This window comes from Pelecanus crispus, chromosome 1 (genome assembly GCF_030463565.1).
Source record: "Pelecanus crispus isolate bPelCri1 chromosome 1, bPelCri1.pri, whole genome shotgun sequence".
In the NCBI taxonomy this organism is placed as follows: Eukaryota; Metazoa; Chordata; class Aves; order Pelecaniformes; family Pelecanidae; genus Pelecanus; species Pelecanus crispus.
Window position 1 is genome coordinate 136,779,267 of NC_134643.1, and position 15,034 is coordinate 136,794,300.

The 15,034-nt window shown below is 40.3% G+C and overlaps 1 protein-coding gene across 2 annotated transcripts in view; it reads right to left on the reverse strand.

Annotated features, from left to right (window-relative positions):
* Window positions 1-15,034, reverse strand: part of POLA1 (DNA polymerase alpha 1, catalytic subunit) — a 206,813-nt gene that overhangs the window by 177,152 nt on the left and 14,627 nt on the right. For both annotated transcript variants that reach the window (XM_075718412.1, XM_075718403.1), the window contains exons 13-18: window positions 7,717-7,791; window positions 6,326-6,464; window positions 3,161-3,321; window positions 1,806-1,890; window positions 944-1,005; window positions 107-196 (exon numbers count right to left, since the gene is read on the reverse strand). In XM_075718412.1, coding sequence (XP_075574527.1) covers window positions 107-196; window positions 944-1,005; window positions 1,806-1,890; window positions 3,161-3,321; window positions 6,326-6,464; window positions 7,717-7,791 — 612 coding nt within the window. The remainder of the gene's footprint in view (window positions 1-106; window positions 197-943; window positions 1,006-1,805; window positions 1,891-3,160; window positions 3,322-6,325; window positions 6,465-7,716; window positions 7,792-15,034) is intronic.

Here is a 15,034-nt window from a genome sequence, read left to right on the forward strand (position 1 = left end):
TAAACATTAAAAAAAAAAAAACTATAAGGGGACAAAAGAAAAAGAACAAAGCTGACCAACTGACAATATGCTTTAATTTAACTCTCAAAGTCTCAGAACTACTCACCACAACAACATCTGGGTCAATTTTGTGAACCTTCGCAAGGAAAAATCCCAGCAGTGTTCTCTCTGTTGCAGCAATTTCTATTTTAGCATTCTAAAAGGAGCAAGAGAGCACCTGATTTCAATGACCCAGTAAGTTTAAAATGGAAACATCTCCTCTCCCCTACTAGTTACAAGACAATAATAAAGCACTACAGAGTTCTCCCTTTCCTTCTATAATTCAAGGCTTTTTGTTTTCAATCCCATAGACATGGAAAGCTTTTCTCCGAGGCTTTTTTCCATTTTGCTTTTGTATGCAGGTGTCTAGTGATACTTTAGGAGCCTCCTAAGAATCAAGCACACCAGGAAAATCCTCCATGTGCATCCTTTACTCACAGGCTTAAGATCACACAGAAACAGAGGAAAAACAAATATAGGTTACTTGATTATTCTGCCAGCTCTCCCAGTGCCCTTTAGAAAGGATGTCTTCTAAATTTTGACAGACTTTACCCTCCAAGGAAAGAAGAAACAAATTCTCCCAGTTTACTATGAGTACATAGTCAGGTATAATGAAAACAAATCACAATTTTAATCTCTTTGCAAAACCTTTCCAAGTCTCTTGTCTAACACTCCATCTATTTTATGAGCACAACTAGCAGCAGCACTGTATCACACAGAGCACACGCCTCTGTTTTTACAAGCAACGCAGAATAAATACCTGGATTTAGGTTTGCAGAGTAGAAAACTAATGGAATAATCATGCCATTCCTTTGAATATTTCACTTACATAACTTACCCAAAGCAACATGAAGTTAATATTTTAAAAGGTACTACAATCAGAAGGCTAACGAAATGAAATTACCTTCTTTTTAATAGCTTCTTTGAAGTCATAAGGAAAAATGCAATCGTTTGGTTTGGAAACAACTGCAAAAGAAATTATATCTGTTCTTACATACATGTTCTTAACTGTACCCTCCCCATAAGCATATACCCACAACTAAGGAAAACTAACTCGTAATTCTAAAAAGCAAGCCTTATATGAATACTTGTCTTTAAGATAACCGAGTAATTAATAAAGTGTTAAACAATTTTAATAAGTCATATTTGAGGTTAACATTGGAGATTAAAACTATGGTCCACAGCTTCCAAAGAACTTCCTCTCACAAGCCTTCAACACTCTTCACTTCTGATTGGGGTCTGAATCTCAAGGTTTAGCTGATCTTACTATAATGACACTGCTGTGAGATTTTTTTTTCCCCCTAAGAAAACTTGTTCACAAATAAATGTGACGTTTCTTTTTTTAATTCTGTTCAGAAGAACTGAACTGAAAAATAACTAAGTGACAGTAAATAAATGGTCTAAATTAATGGGTGAAGAAAGTAATCCAAGAGAACACATGACAAAGTAAAACTAATAGAAAGGATAGGAAACTGTATACAGCAGGGTTACTTTGCATCATCTCAAATTAAGGTTTTTTTTCAATAAAATCTTCAACAAAAAGTCAGTAGTCAGTACAGTTAAAAATAGGGAGAAAAGCCTGCCTGGGAGTTGAAACTTTGTCACTTACCTATTCTAAGCCATTATTGCTGGAGTGACAGAATGAAGTTAAAAAAACCCAAATGAAAACAAACAAACAAAAACCAAACCAAAACAAAAAACCCACAGCAACAAAAGAAAAACTCCAAAGGAATTATTTTCCTACTCAAACTGTTCCAAGTACATACCACAGAAGTGTGTCTGAAAAGGAGGCTGAGGTGGAGCCTTATCCAAAGGAAATTTCTGATGAATCAGAGCTGCAACAGCCACAATCTATACCAAGGAGATACAGAACACACAACTTTCCTCATCTCCTTTCCCTTGTTTCTACAAAAAGATCTTTTTAAAATTAATTCCAACTATAAATAGTTAAAAAGAAGAAAAGTTATCAGTTGATCTCAAGTAAAATAAAGCAGAACTTACTCTTAAATTATTATCTTAGAAGTTTGAGATGAAAAAGAATTAATTTTGGAAAATTCTGCTTTTATCAAATTTTGTTCTGAATCCGAACAGACCCCACAATTTAAAGGATTCCCTATGAAGTGCGGGGGAGCTGTGAGCAGAGCAGGACATGCAGAAGCCTTGCCTCTGGAAGGGCTGCCCCTGAGCAAGCAGTCAAGACTGCCAAGAACCCAAGAGGTTTTAGTGTTTAGAAGCTATTAGCTTTACTGATGCTTCTGCTTGCTTTGCTGGCAGGATGTCCTGGCTCCGCAGCCACTGGTCAGGAAAACCCAACAGAAGGCAAAGCAGACAGGCTTTAGAAACATCTTGGCAAGCCGAGTCTTGTTGGTACCTGGCGTACGTCTCATTACATTGGCTAGAAACCAGGAATTTTCCATAGTCGTCCCCCCCCGCCAAAAATTTTAACTTCACCCAGAGGACTAATTCTGCTTGAAAAATTTGTCAGCCTAATTTTTCTTCCATGCAGTTAGCCAGAAACAGCTATCCTATCCTATTAGCGAATACTAAATCTCTTCCTAAGCTAGGGAGACTTATGTTAAAAAACAGAAAAAGGTGCCTAACTACACATTGTGGTCTGCAGTCCACAACTGAGAGCGGCCACCTACACCTCTCCTCCTTTCTGAGACAAGGAAAGATCTCACAGCAGAACAGTCAGTGCTGTAAGATTTAGACCAAATTCTCATTCTACTTCAAAATGAGTTTTACCAGCAGAAAAACCCAGTCATTTTACCTAGAACCTATGATTAGCTCTACCAAAAAAATAATAATAATACATTAACAGCTGTTCTGGGACAGTTTCATTTATAACTATCATACACAACAGACAAAATAGAAGGCTTGAAAAAATACGTAGGATCTGCTGTCACGGCAAACGTTGTCACAAACAGGCCTCCGAACCCACAGTTCTCATGCTGGTGAGACCCCAGTAAAAGCTTCTTTGGAAAGCCCGTAACAGAGAAAATTTATTCGACAGTGAATATATTCAGACATGTTTTATCAGGTGAAGCTCTTCCAAGCCTTAGAAAATTTTTAGTATGTGCCAAAGAATGAAACCAAACCAAAATGAGAGCAGCTTGCTTACCTCATTCTGATGAGTCTTTGGGTTCTGAGTGGACTTCATGCTGAGGGACATGACGACGAGAGGAGGAGGAGCAGAAGAAAGATCTTTAACCACGTTCACCAAGCCAGGCTTCACGGCCACAGCCTCCACCTTGCACCAGCTGACTGACTGACTGGAAGGCTCTGAGGAGACAACACAAACCACCTTCATTCTTCGGGGAACCACAGGTAAGGCTTCTCTAATGGCGCTGCTGCACAGAGCACATCCTTTTAACGTTTTGCCCTTGTGGGACAGCCCAAGATCCAGACTAATCCCGCCCAATTTTTGGTACCTCCCTGGGCCCCAACTCCCCAGTCAGAAGCCCAGTCACACCAGGGGTTCTTTAACACCAAAGAAGAGAGGGAAGATTTGTATTGAGGCCAGGAAGATGTGTAATGCAAAAAAATACTTCAGGCAGCTTTATACAGAGTCATAGTAGAGAAAGGCATAAACCAAGTGAGCATAACTCCACCTATATTAATATACTACCTCTTAGCATCTAACCTTGTAGTCAGTCCAAAGGGAGAAGGCTTCATAAAAATTGAATTAATACAAGTGAAACTTTCATTTACAGAGAAATGTCTTAAATGCTACAGAAAAGGCAGCCAGAGTGCTAATCAGAAAAATTTTCATCAAATGACAACAGGAACATATGATTGACTGAAATGTACTGGATAATTCATTTAGATATAGTCCTTCAGAAACACGATTATGGAAATAAGGAGATGGGGAAGACATAAAAAGAGAGTTCATCCTACCCTGGTAGTAAAGCTATCCTAAAACGTAAGGGAGGCCACAGAAAGCTATTTAGGCATAAAGTGTACAAGAGCTAAAAATTATATAGATAGATGGGGGGTGGCGGGGAGACAGACATGTTCACCACCCATTATCATTTAAATATTTTGGTCTGTAATTCTTCACTTGCTTTAAAAAAAAAAGCGATCATTCACAAAAGATGCTGCTGAGGTAAATCACTACACGCAGTTAGAAAGAAGCAGAGGTTACATTTCTGGGGGATTAACCTTTTGAAGACAGCTGTTGGTCAACCTGGTTATTTTACTCCCTGCAAAATTACTTGACCCCTCTCTAGAAACCCACATATTTTACCCTCCTTATTTTTTCTTGCTCTAAATGCAAACAGGTAACTGACTAAAATATTTTAATTCCTAAAACACTGATGATCTTGCCAAAGGAAGACAGGTGATCAATTGCTTAACACCTTTTTTTCTTTGATCTCCAATATCTTAACAACCAGAGCTTCAACTAGCACTCCATAGAGCAATGGTCTCCAAAGTGGGGTGCATGAACCCCAGGGGGTGTATAAGACAATCCACTGGGGTGTGGGAAGAAAATTTTTTTTGTACCACTAATAAATAAAATAAATACTTTAAAAGGTGTTTATTTCACATACCTCATCCTTTTTTAATTTCTATTTTTGTGTTTATTTTATAAGGTACATAATGTATTAGTATAGTAGTACATGTATAGATATTTATTTATTATTTTTATATATTGGGGGGTACATGCTCAATTTTTTTTACTGACGGGGTACAAAATCTAGTAAGTTTGGAGACTGCTGCTCTAGAAAAGCTCTGGTGCTATCTCGCCCTGATACTCAAACTGCAAAGACAGCTTCATTATGAATAGTGATGACAGTTTTTGGAGAAGCTGTAGGAGTCTGATCAAATGGCTTGAGACCCACTTATTCTAAACCTTCCAGGTATACTTCTTATCCCTGAGACCCTCTATGGGAAGTGTGGAAGGGAAGATACACAAGAAAGCAAGAACCTTCTGGTACACTAGACACACACACAAATCCAGCTTTGGGGCACAAAATCCAGTGCAATGACTACAGAAATTTGCATAAATATAACTAGCCAGCTTAACAGACAGTTTGCAACAGAGTGGGCATGCCACAGTTTTGAAATGAGCAATTCTGATATCAAGATGCAGACTCTGTAACCTGGAGGCTGTACTGGAGATAAGGAAATGGGAAAAAAAGAGCTCCCTTAGTTTACCATTTAACTCTGGGCTGGAATCAGTATCTGAGCTCAGGCAAAGTAGTCTGAGGGGAGAAAACGCACATCAGCATTAAGAAAAATTGAACACTGCCTGAACTGTTAGTTATCATTGCCATAACATTTGTCATACTGGTTATGAGGAACGAAACAGCTCTGGAGTCTTCTCAGGTGAAGAAAGGAAATACCAAAGAAATACAAGGTTAATTCTTGGGCGCAAAGTGCAGATGAAAAGCCACGCTTAGGCCTTTAAAATCAGTGCCAGGAAGTACACTGATGTTTGCCAGTGTCTGGCGGGAAACCCATCAGAGCTAAACTGTCTTTTGGCAGTCAGGAATTTGTCCTGTCTGTTCCAGCCCAAAATCTTTACTGGTGTCAGCTTTGCCAGTGACTGAGTGAGGTGCTGAAGAGAAGAATCCTCCTGGTGTCAGCGTTCAATACTATCAATTCTATATTTGAAGTGCCCCAAGGAGATTGCACTAACAGATATGGCTTTTGCCCAGTATGATCAACCTCCCTACTTCTTGGGAATATGCAGCACACATTGAATAAAGGGCTCTAACCAAGCCAAAATACGGCAGCATAACCACCTGTAAGTGGCTCATGCCACTCATGAGGCAGAAAGGATTTCAAACTAAAAAAAGCTCTGCACCACAAAGTTTTCTACGTGCCAGGATAAAAAAAAAAAACCCAACCACCTAACACACAAACAAAAAAGCCATCTAGCAGCAGTTTGTTTTTAAAAATATACGTTTGCAGAAAAAAACCCCAAATCTTAAGTTATCAAGAGAAGAAAGAGTAAATTTCTAGGAAACTAACTTTAGCGCAGTATACATGGCTTCAGGGTATGCACCAAAGAGTAGCTGCTAGGCACTGCACAGTTCCCTCTCACTGCCATTCAAAGTTATAATCTCATCTGTACAGTGTGCAACTTTATATAAATAGAGCTCTCACTCAAAAAAGGAGTAAGTTACAATTTGTACTAGATAATGAAAATTACACAGATAAATTGCAAAGTTGATTTACAAAATGGTAATTTATCAGTACAAGTTATAATTCCCCTCCTCCCCCAATCTGTAACTACATGTGTTTTCCAGCAACCAAGCATTTCACATGCAAACCACCATACGTGGATTTCTTATTTCCAGCCAGCACGGTCCTTTGATCTTCCTACTCATCAAGAGAAGTTCCAGGCTAGACGTGTTAGTTCCAAATACGTGTGAAAATGTTTGTCCTTTCAGATCTTGGGGAAGTCGAGGGCATTCAGCCTAACAAGTAACAGAAAGCAGTGAGTCGTTTCACCCCACAGAAGTCTTCAAGGTTGACACGCTATATTCAGACAGTGCCTTAACAAAACTACACAATACCTGAAACCACTGTAATTTCCCACAAGCAAAGCCTTCACCCATAATACCTTACAGTAATTGAAGAAATTATACTATTGACTCAACTTAAATAGGTGCACAACAACATCAGGACAGTAATGTAAAAATGCGCTGAAGCAAAAGTTCTGCATCCGTACTGGATGTAAGAGAAATATGATCATCAGCCAAGACTACAACAATGTTCAATGACCATTTTAATACAGAAACTGCTTGTGTTGTAAAGTTAATTAAATAGTTACATCTTTAATCTTGTCTGTCATGTAAGACTGGATAAAATGTTTCCGCACAGCTAAAGAAAAAATTGAGATAGCTAGCAAATCTCTACGGGACGCTGCTTTTACACATAGAACTAGTATTAAGAAATTTCAGCAACTGACCAAATAGGTTTAAGACTGCTGAGTCTCTTACATTGGAAACCAAATCAAGTATTTCTGCTAATTAAGAATAGCTACTGATATTCTCATTTTTTCATCTTTTTTTCATCTTTGCTGCTCAATTTTACAGCTTTTCAACAAAAGGCTTTCTCACCCAGCTACTATTTGCAAGAGCCATATAAGCAGAGATATCAGCTATATTCTAGACATGGATTCTACAAAACATTTAAAGGTACTAAGTAATTTGAAACATTTTACAGTACTTCGGGCCCTGATCCAGTACAGCTAAAGGGTTGTTTAGCTGATCAGTTGATTCAGTGGCAAGGCGATAAAAACCAAAGCAGGATAATTGGGAATATAGATTATTGTAAATCAGTAAGCAAATTATAATTGGGGGAGAAGGTGGGAGGAATGCAGTAGTAGTAGTAGTATTTTTTTCCCCCTCATGCTTTATTTACACAAATACAGCTAATGCTAACAAATCAACATGTTATCAAGTTACCTGGTAATGAACTGTTTTTGTTAAGGACTAACCAACGTACAAATGATAACAAAAAAAGCCACAAGCTCAGGTATTAACCTCTTTTTTTTTTTTTAATTACACGACAATGAACAACTAACTACACACTGCAACAGAGGTACAGCCACTAGCTACTAAAGATTAAATCCTGCAATTTAGTAGTTTTTTTTAGTAAAATCATAAAATTCTTAATTAGGTAAGAAAGCAGGTTATGGTCTTTCATCACATTAATTATACTCACCGAATATTTAACTTCTAAGTATTCAGATTTTGCTGGAACATCCGGAATCTCAAAAGCATAATATTTTTCCACTTTCTATATAAAACAAATATATTATTTTTTCAGTATCTCCCAACTGAATATTCATTCTATCCAGTAAGAAAGCTAATGAAACAAAGGCCAGACAAAACACACATCTCAAATATCATGGGCTTGATCACATAGTACCAATTCCACAACTCATTATAATCATCTAAAGACAGTAAGAATGTTTTAGTACCTGTATTTAATCTCTTTAGGTTTTCTTAGCATGAAGAGTTTCTACAGAATTGACTTAAAAGAATACTAACCATTACAATACAAAAAACATACAAGCTTGATAGCTAACAAAACTTGGAAACATTCTGTAAATTCACAGGCTTCAGACATAATCATGAGAATTGGAGGTTGCAGACCACCACAAAATCACAAAATGGCTGAGATGGAGAAGCATCCCCAGAGATTGTCTAGTCCGGCCGCCTGTTCAGAGCTAGGTCAACTGGAGTGGGTTGCACAGGGACTTCTCCAGTTAGGTTTTGAATATCCCCAAGGATGGAGACCCCACAGCCTCTCTGGGCAACCTGGGCCAGTGCCTGACCTCCCTTACAGTAAAAAGGTGGTGTACGTTCTGATAAATTTTATGTGTTTCAAATGGTACCTATTGCTCTTGTCCTCCATTGGCCACCAATGAGGAGAGTCTGCCAGAGTCATCTTTACTAAATTATATGTTTATACACAATGATAAGATTTGCACCACCAATCCCTCTCTTCTCCAGGCTGAGCAGTCCCAGCTCTGTCAGCCTCTCCTCACATGACAGGTGCTTCAGGCCCTGTAATTACGTTTGTGGTCCTTTGCTGGACTTGCTCCAGCACATGCGCACCGTTCTCCTAACGGGGAGCTCAGCTGAACGCAGCACTCCATGCCTATCTCCCCAGGCCTGCGTAAAGGGGGAAGGACCACCTCCCCTGACCCTGCTGGCAGTGCTCTGCCTCACGCAGCCCAGGGTGTCCACGGCCGCCTTTGCTGCACGGGTGCGTTGTTGGCTCTGGTCAAACTTCACGCCTACCCGGATGACCAGGTCTTTTTCTGCAAAGCTGCTTCCCAGACGGTCAGTCCCAGAGTCCATGGAGTTATTCCTCCCCTGGTGCAGGACTTGTTATTTCCCTTTGTTGGACTTGATGAGACTCCTGTAGGTCATGAGACATGGCCAGCCTGTCGAGGTCCCTCTGAGCAGCAGCACACCCATCTGGTATAGCAGCCGCTCCTCCTGGTTTTGTATTGTCTGCAGACATGCTGAGTGCGCGCTCTACACCATCACCCAAGTCATTAGCGCAGACACTAAGCAGGACTGGACCCGGTATCGACCCCTGGGGTGTGCCACTAGGGACCGGCCTCCCCCTGGACTGTGTGCTGCTGATCACGACCCTTGGAGCCCAGCGGTGCAGCCCGTTTGCTGTCCACCTCGCCATCTACTTACCTAGCTTGTACTTCATCAGTTTGTCTTTGAGGATGCTGTGGCGAACAGTGTTGAAAGCCTTACTAAAGTCAAGACAGACAACAGCCACTGCTCTCCCCTTGTCCACCAAGCCAGTCATCTCTTCACAGAAAGCTACCAGCTTGGTGAAGCACGATTTCCCCTTTGTAAATCCACACCAAACACTCCCAAGCACCTTCTTGTGCTTTGTATCTGGAAAACAGTTGTTTTCACAGTTGCTCCATCACCTTTTCCCAGGGCTTGAGGTGAGGCTGATCAGCCTCTAGTTCTGTGAAATCCCTTCCTCCTCCTTACCCATCTTGAGGATAGCTTTGACATTTGTTTTCTTCCAGTCCTGGGGAACCTCCTCTGATCAACATGACCTTTTAAAGATAATCAAGCGTGGCCTCACAATGACATTGGCCAGCTCCCTCCATGCTCATGGGTGCATCCCATCAGGTCCCATGCACCTGCGTCTGTCAGGTTTGTTTAAATTTTTGTTTGTTTTAGGTTTGTTTTAAATTAAATATTTGTTTAAATATTCCCTAACCTGATACTCCTTCACTGAGGACAAGTTTTCTTTGCTTCAGGCTTTCATTCTGGTCTCTTTTGGTTAGGGATTGCTGAAGGCTGGACTTAGCAATAAAGACCAAGGTGAAGATGACATTGAATCTCTCAGCCTTTTCCATGACCTTTGTCACCACATTCCCTGTTCCTTTCAGGAACACATTTTCCCCTAGTCCTTCTGTACCTATAGAAGCCTTTCCTACTGCTCTTTGCCTCCCTCAGTGGATTCAACTACAGGTGAGCTTTGGCTTTTCTTTTTCCACCATGAAGTCACCTACATTAATCTGCCCTCTAATCCTGACCCATAAGCTCTTGACCCTTTCTTTGCCCATCCTTAGGCAGGGCTCCATGCATTCCCATTGCTCTGACATGTAAAAGGGACTATCCCTCCTTGCCATTCCAGCCTGTCCTTAACCACATCCTATCCCATCACGTGTCTGTGATCCCAGTGAGATCGTAGCCCTGTAACTGCACACAGTTCCTCCTTTTATACCGCATGCTTTACTGTACCAGCACTTCAGAGGCACCCAAGAGAGCTGATTTCCAGCCATCTGCCAGCCGCTTATTTTATTACATGCTTAGGACAGAATCATTTCTATGACAGTATTGTATTTTTCATTTTGAGTGACTTGGGTTTTACTAGGAAGTAGTCAAGTTTGTTTACGTATCTCTAAGAAAGATAGTTAAAGCAGTCTCAAGTTCAGTACAACTTTCCTGGAAGTTAAGTATCACTTCTGCTTTCTTCAAGAACAATAATGATTTTCCACAACATGCACAGCTTGTCAGCTTCTAAGAATAACTACCTTAATTCTCTAAATAATTACAATATACTGTGCAACAACGCTATGGTACCTGCTGAAATGCCATGTTCTACCCTGTAATATGTATGCTCTGCCCTGTAATACTTCACAAACCATCTGCACCACTGTTATATATTATTGTTATTATGTTATTCCATAAATATGCTAGAACATTACTCTTACTACAAGAATTCCTGGAGCCCCTTAAATTAAAAAGCATATTTTCACTGGACAGTGCACTAAGTTCAACACATCATACATGGAGTCAGCATAATATACCACTAGACTAAGTTTAATAAGAAAAACCAAAGTCACCATAAATTGGAATAAAATTTACAGATAAACAAAAATGCACCATTAAGTAAACTCAAAGTTATTTGGTTTTGGGGTTGGGTGGTTGGTTTTTTCTCCTTAAATTAATAGCATCAGCTCCCTTGGAGCACTAAAATGAGCAGTTAAGCTTGCTACTTCTCATAACACAGTTTTAAGGCTGCAAAGCCTGGGTAGGAGAGGGCCCTCCGCTATAAATAGGAAGGCAGCAAATCCAGAGACAACTATGGCATCAACAGCTACATGGAAGCAGAAGACAGTAATGTAACTTGGTACGAGAGCACCACTATGAAGTCAGAACAGCATTACAAATTAGCATCCAAATGTAGATCTGAACTGTTGAGCCAAAGCAGCACCTCACACGAGCAGCACATCATGGCTGTAACATAACAGATGGCAATGCACTGCTTTTAGCGTACATTACTGGTGCCCCCCCTCCTTTTTTTTTTTTTTTTTTAATTTAAAAAACCCCTCTCAGGCTTCAAACAAGTTCTTGTTGCAAACAAGCTGAACATAGTGTAAAAATAGTATGCTGCAGTGATTCATCTGTGTTATTCCACAGAGCTCAGCTCAATTACACAAGCGTCTGGTCATAACTGCAGTGAATGAATGCTTTGCTGCAGAGTAATCTGCCCTTCAAGTGGCCCTTCAGAGAGCAGAAATGAGCAGCAGTGATTAGCTGCTAAGTTCCTAAGTGGAGTAAGGCTGCTTTCAAATTGATTTGTGAAGACTTGCTAACTTGGCAGCAGTGCAACCCATTGAAGCTACAATTAGCAGCAGGTGCAGGAGGAAGTGATATGGCTTAAGTGTATCTGCTCACAGGGACAAAGTTTGGTGCTGGCAAGGCCAAGATGCACGTGCGCACACACACAGAGAACAACTTGTCTCAGTGTAGAAATACTGGCTTTCTCCGCATCTTCACAAAACTGGGTATTCTGAATAAAAGAACTTTGGATGCATGGCAGGTACACTACTAGCCTTTCTGATTTCCAACCAGTGATGGAAGAGTAAGAGCTTCTCAGTGTCACGGCACTACACCAAAACCGAGACTCTGTGTTACTCTGAATACATTGCTCATGAGTGCTCTGCCCACCCGAGCCATATTGCCATTAGCCTTTTAAAAATCTTTCAAAACACCAACCTTTAACACAGTAGTGGAACACTGGCTGTACATCACAGAACAGGGGAGTTCTTCTAAAGCACATTAGCTCCTAACCACATACAGTCCCAACTGTGTGAAGATCACTTTTTTGGAGCATTCACTCAGCTGAGTGCCACCACCATTTCAATTTGAGAGCCCTGCACACCCCTATGGAAACACAGATGCAAGGGCTGTATATCAGCACATCATCTCTGATGGTATGACTGCAATGAAAAGAAAGATGATGACTCCTTATGAAAAACAGATGAATAAGGTATCTAAGCAGGCAAACTGAGGTCTCTCAGAGAGGAACAAAAGAAAAGGAGGACGCAGTAATGGGACAACCCCAGCACTTCCACAATTATCTTGCAGGCAGCAAAAGGACCCCCTCTTGCAGAGATGTAAGCCCGGCCAGATTTGATGCCACTTGTTTGCAGTCAATTTTGTGTTAAGCTGGAATAGCTGAGTTGCTGTAATACTTTCCTTGAATAGTCCTACAAAGACCTGACCAACAGCCCTGCTCTCCAATCCTATCTTTTCTCTTATCCCCCACATTACTAGTGCCATACCCCCCTGCTAGCTCCAGTTCTCATTAAACCCTTCCAGGAGGCAGTAACTATCAAAATCAGCAGAAAATCATGGCAGCAAAACAAAGCTGGACAGACTTTTATCATGTTAGTAACATTCAGTTTACTGAAGAGTCTGATGAATTCAAACAGAATTTGAATTCTTACTCTTTAGAAACACTTCTGCTAGGTTATTCCAGAGCTTATCTGCATCTCCAACTATCCTGCCTAATTTATTCATGAATTAAAATTTATAAATTTGTTCTTTTGCTAAAACTGTCCTTTGAATACCTTTCTTGCGGCTCATCCCCTTTTAATGTTTTTTAGAGAGCAAAAAGGTCTTATCATTATTCTTCACTTTACTAGGCTAAAAAAAAAATTAAAGCTCGTTCATAGTTCTCTCTCGTATAACTGATTCTCCTTTTGTCTCATCCTTCTAATTACCATCTTTTGTACATGTTGTTGCTTGAGTTAATCTTTCCTCATCAGGGTGATCAAGTGTTATAATATTCTAGCCAAGATCTGAACAGTGCCTTAGTGCTGCTACTTCCCTATTCCTGCCAGGGATCACTCCTGTGTTATGCCCAAGGACCCCAGATGCACAGCAGTCATGTGCCCGGACAACACAGTCGGGTCTTTCATCCCGAGCTCTGTCTAAACTCAGCAAAAATTTGATTAGCTTTGAACTAACATCAGAAATAACAGTTCAAATACTTCATGCATACGGTGTCCCTTGATTTTCAAAAGCCATCTTTGAAGGTTAAAATATATTACTCCATTACCTCACTCACACTATTCTTCCTTAGCACACCATGGAACAGGTGGAGGTTTCCTAAGATTTTGTTAGCAGATCTGCATCTTTTCAAAGGCCTTTCCCCCTCCTTCCACGTCTAGCATACAAATGTTTGTATCCTCTCTTTTAATGAAGAATTTATTTGCCCTGAGTTTTCTCACTCATTTCTGAAAGGATTTTCAAACAGTGAACTATTACAAACTTGTTTTTTACCTATTGTTAAATTCATTCCTTTCTGATCCCCATATATAATGACTAAGTTATCAAATATACAAGAGAAGCAACTGATAAAACTGAAAAAGCAGAATTTACATCAGTTTTGAGAGAGAAAATAAGCTAGAACAAAAAAAAAACAAAAAAGTTTTACAAAGTTCTAATGAAGCATGCGTGTTTCCCTGAATTATGTAAATAACACTACATGTTGATGAAAAGATGTCATTTCTTGCATGAATTTACCATATGAGAAACACTGCTCACATTTTCACTTTAACAACTTAAACTTTCTGAAGTACTCTAGGTTTGGATTAGGTGACCTCCTGAGGGTCTTTCCAACCTGAATTACCATATGAACTTGTTTTTATTTTCCCTCATTTACATATTGTTAAATTCCATTCTTCCTACATTTTTACTTGCCATCCCATTTCCTGATCAACTATTCAGGAACGAATCCTATGAAGTCACAAGATTGCCAGCCTGGGAAAAGTTACAACTAATTCCACACCACCCACTAATTTCCACCACCACTTTTAATTACAATAAAAGCTGGCTTTGCCAGACTAATGACATCTTACTTCAAGAAATGGAAAAGTTTCTGAGCACTTTACTCTGAACAAATCTTTTCCTCTAACTTGCATGTTAGCCACCTTTCCCCTGTCCTGGTTTCGGCTGGGATAGAGTTAATTTTCTTCCTAGTAGCTGGCATAGTGCTGTGGTTTGGATTTAGTATGAGAATAATGCTGATAACACACTGATGGTTTAGTTGTTGCTAAGTACTGCTTATGCTAGTCAAGGGCTTTTCAGCTTCCCATGCTCTGCCAGGTGCACAAGAACCTGGGAGGGGGCACAGCCAGGACAGCTGATCCAAACTGACCAAAGGGCTATTCCATGCTGTATGACGCCATGCTCAGTATATAAGCTGTGGGGAGTTGGCTGGGGGGCAGGGATCACTGCTTGGGGACTGGATGGGTATCGGTTGGTGGGTGGTGAGCAGTTGCATCACTTGGTTTTTTTTTTCCCTGGATTTTGTTTCTCTCTCTCTCTCTCATCGTTCTCCGTTTCATTCCAATTTTTATTAGTTATTATTATTTTATTTCAGTTATTAAAGTGTTCTTATCTCAACCCATGAGTTTTCTTACTTTTGCCCTTCTGATGCTCTCCCCCATCCCACTGCGGGGGAGGGTGAGTGAGCAGCTGTGTGGTGCTTGGTTGCTGACAGGGGCTCTACCACGACACCCCACACACTAACTCCCCGTCTCCCCCTCCCTCCCATCAAAAGACAAATGCTCTATGCAAATGAACAAGAAAGCTTTCTCACACTAGCAAACTAATTCAGTTCAAATATGCAACACTATCAGCAATATCAGCTCTTTTCCTGCAGAGTTATGACAAGTATTATATTACTGTATGTG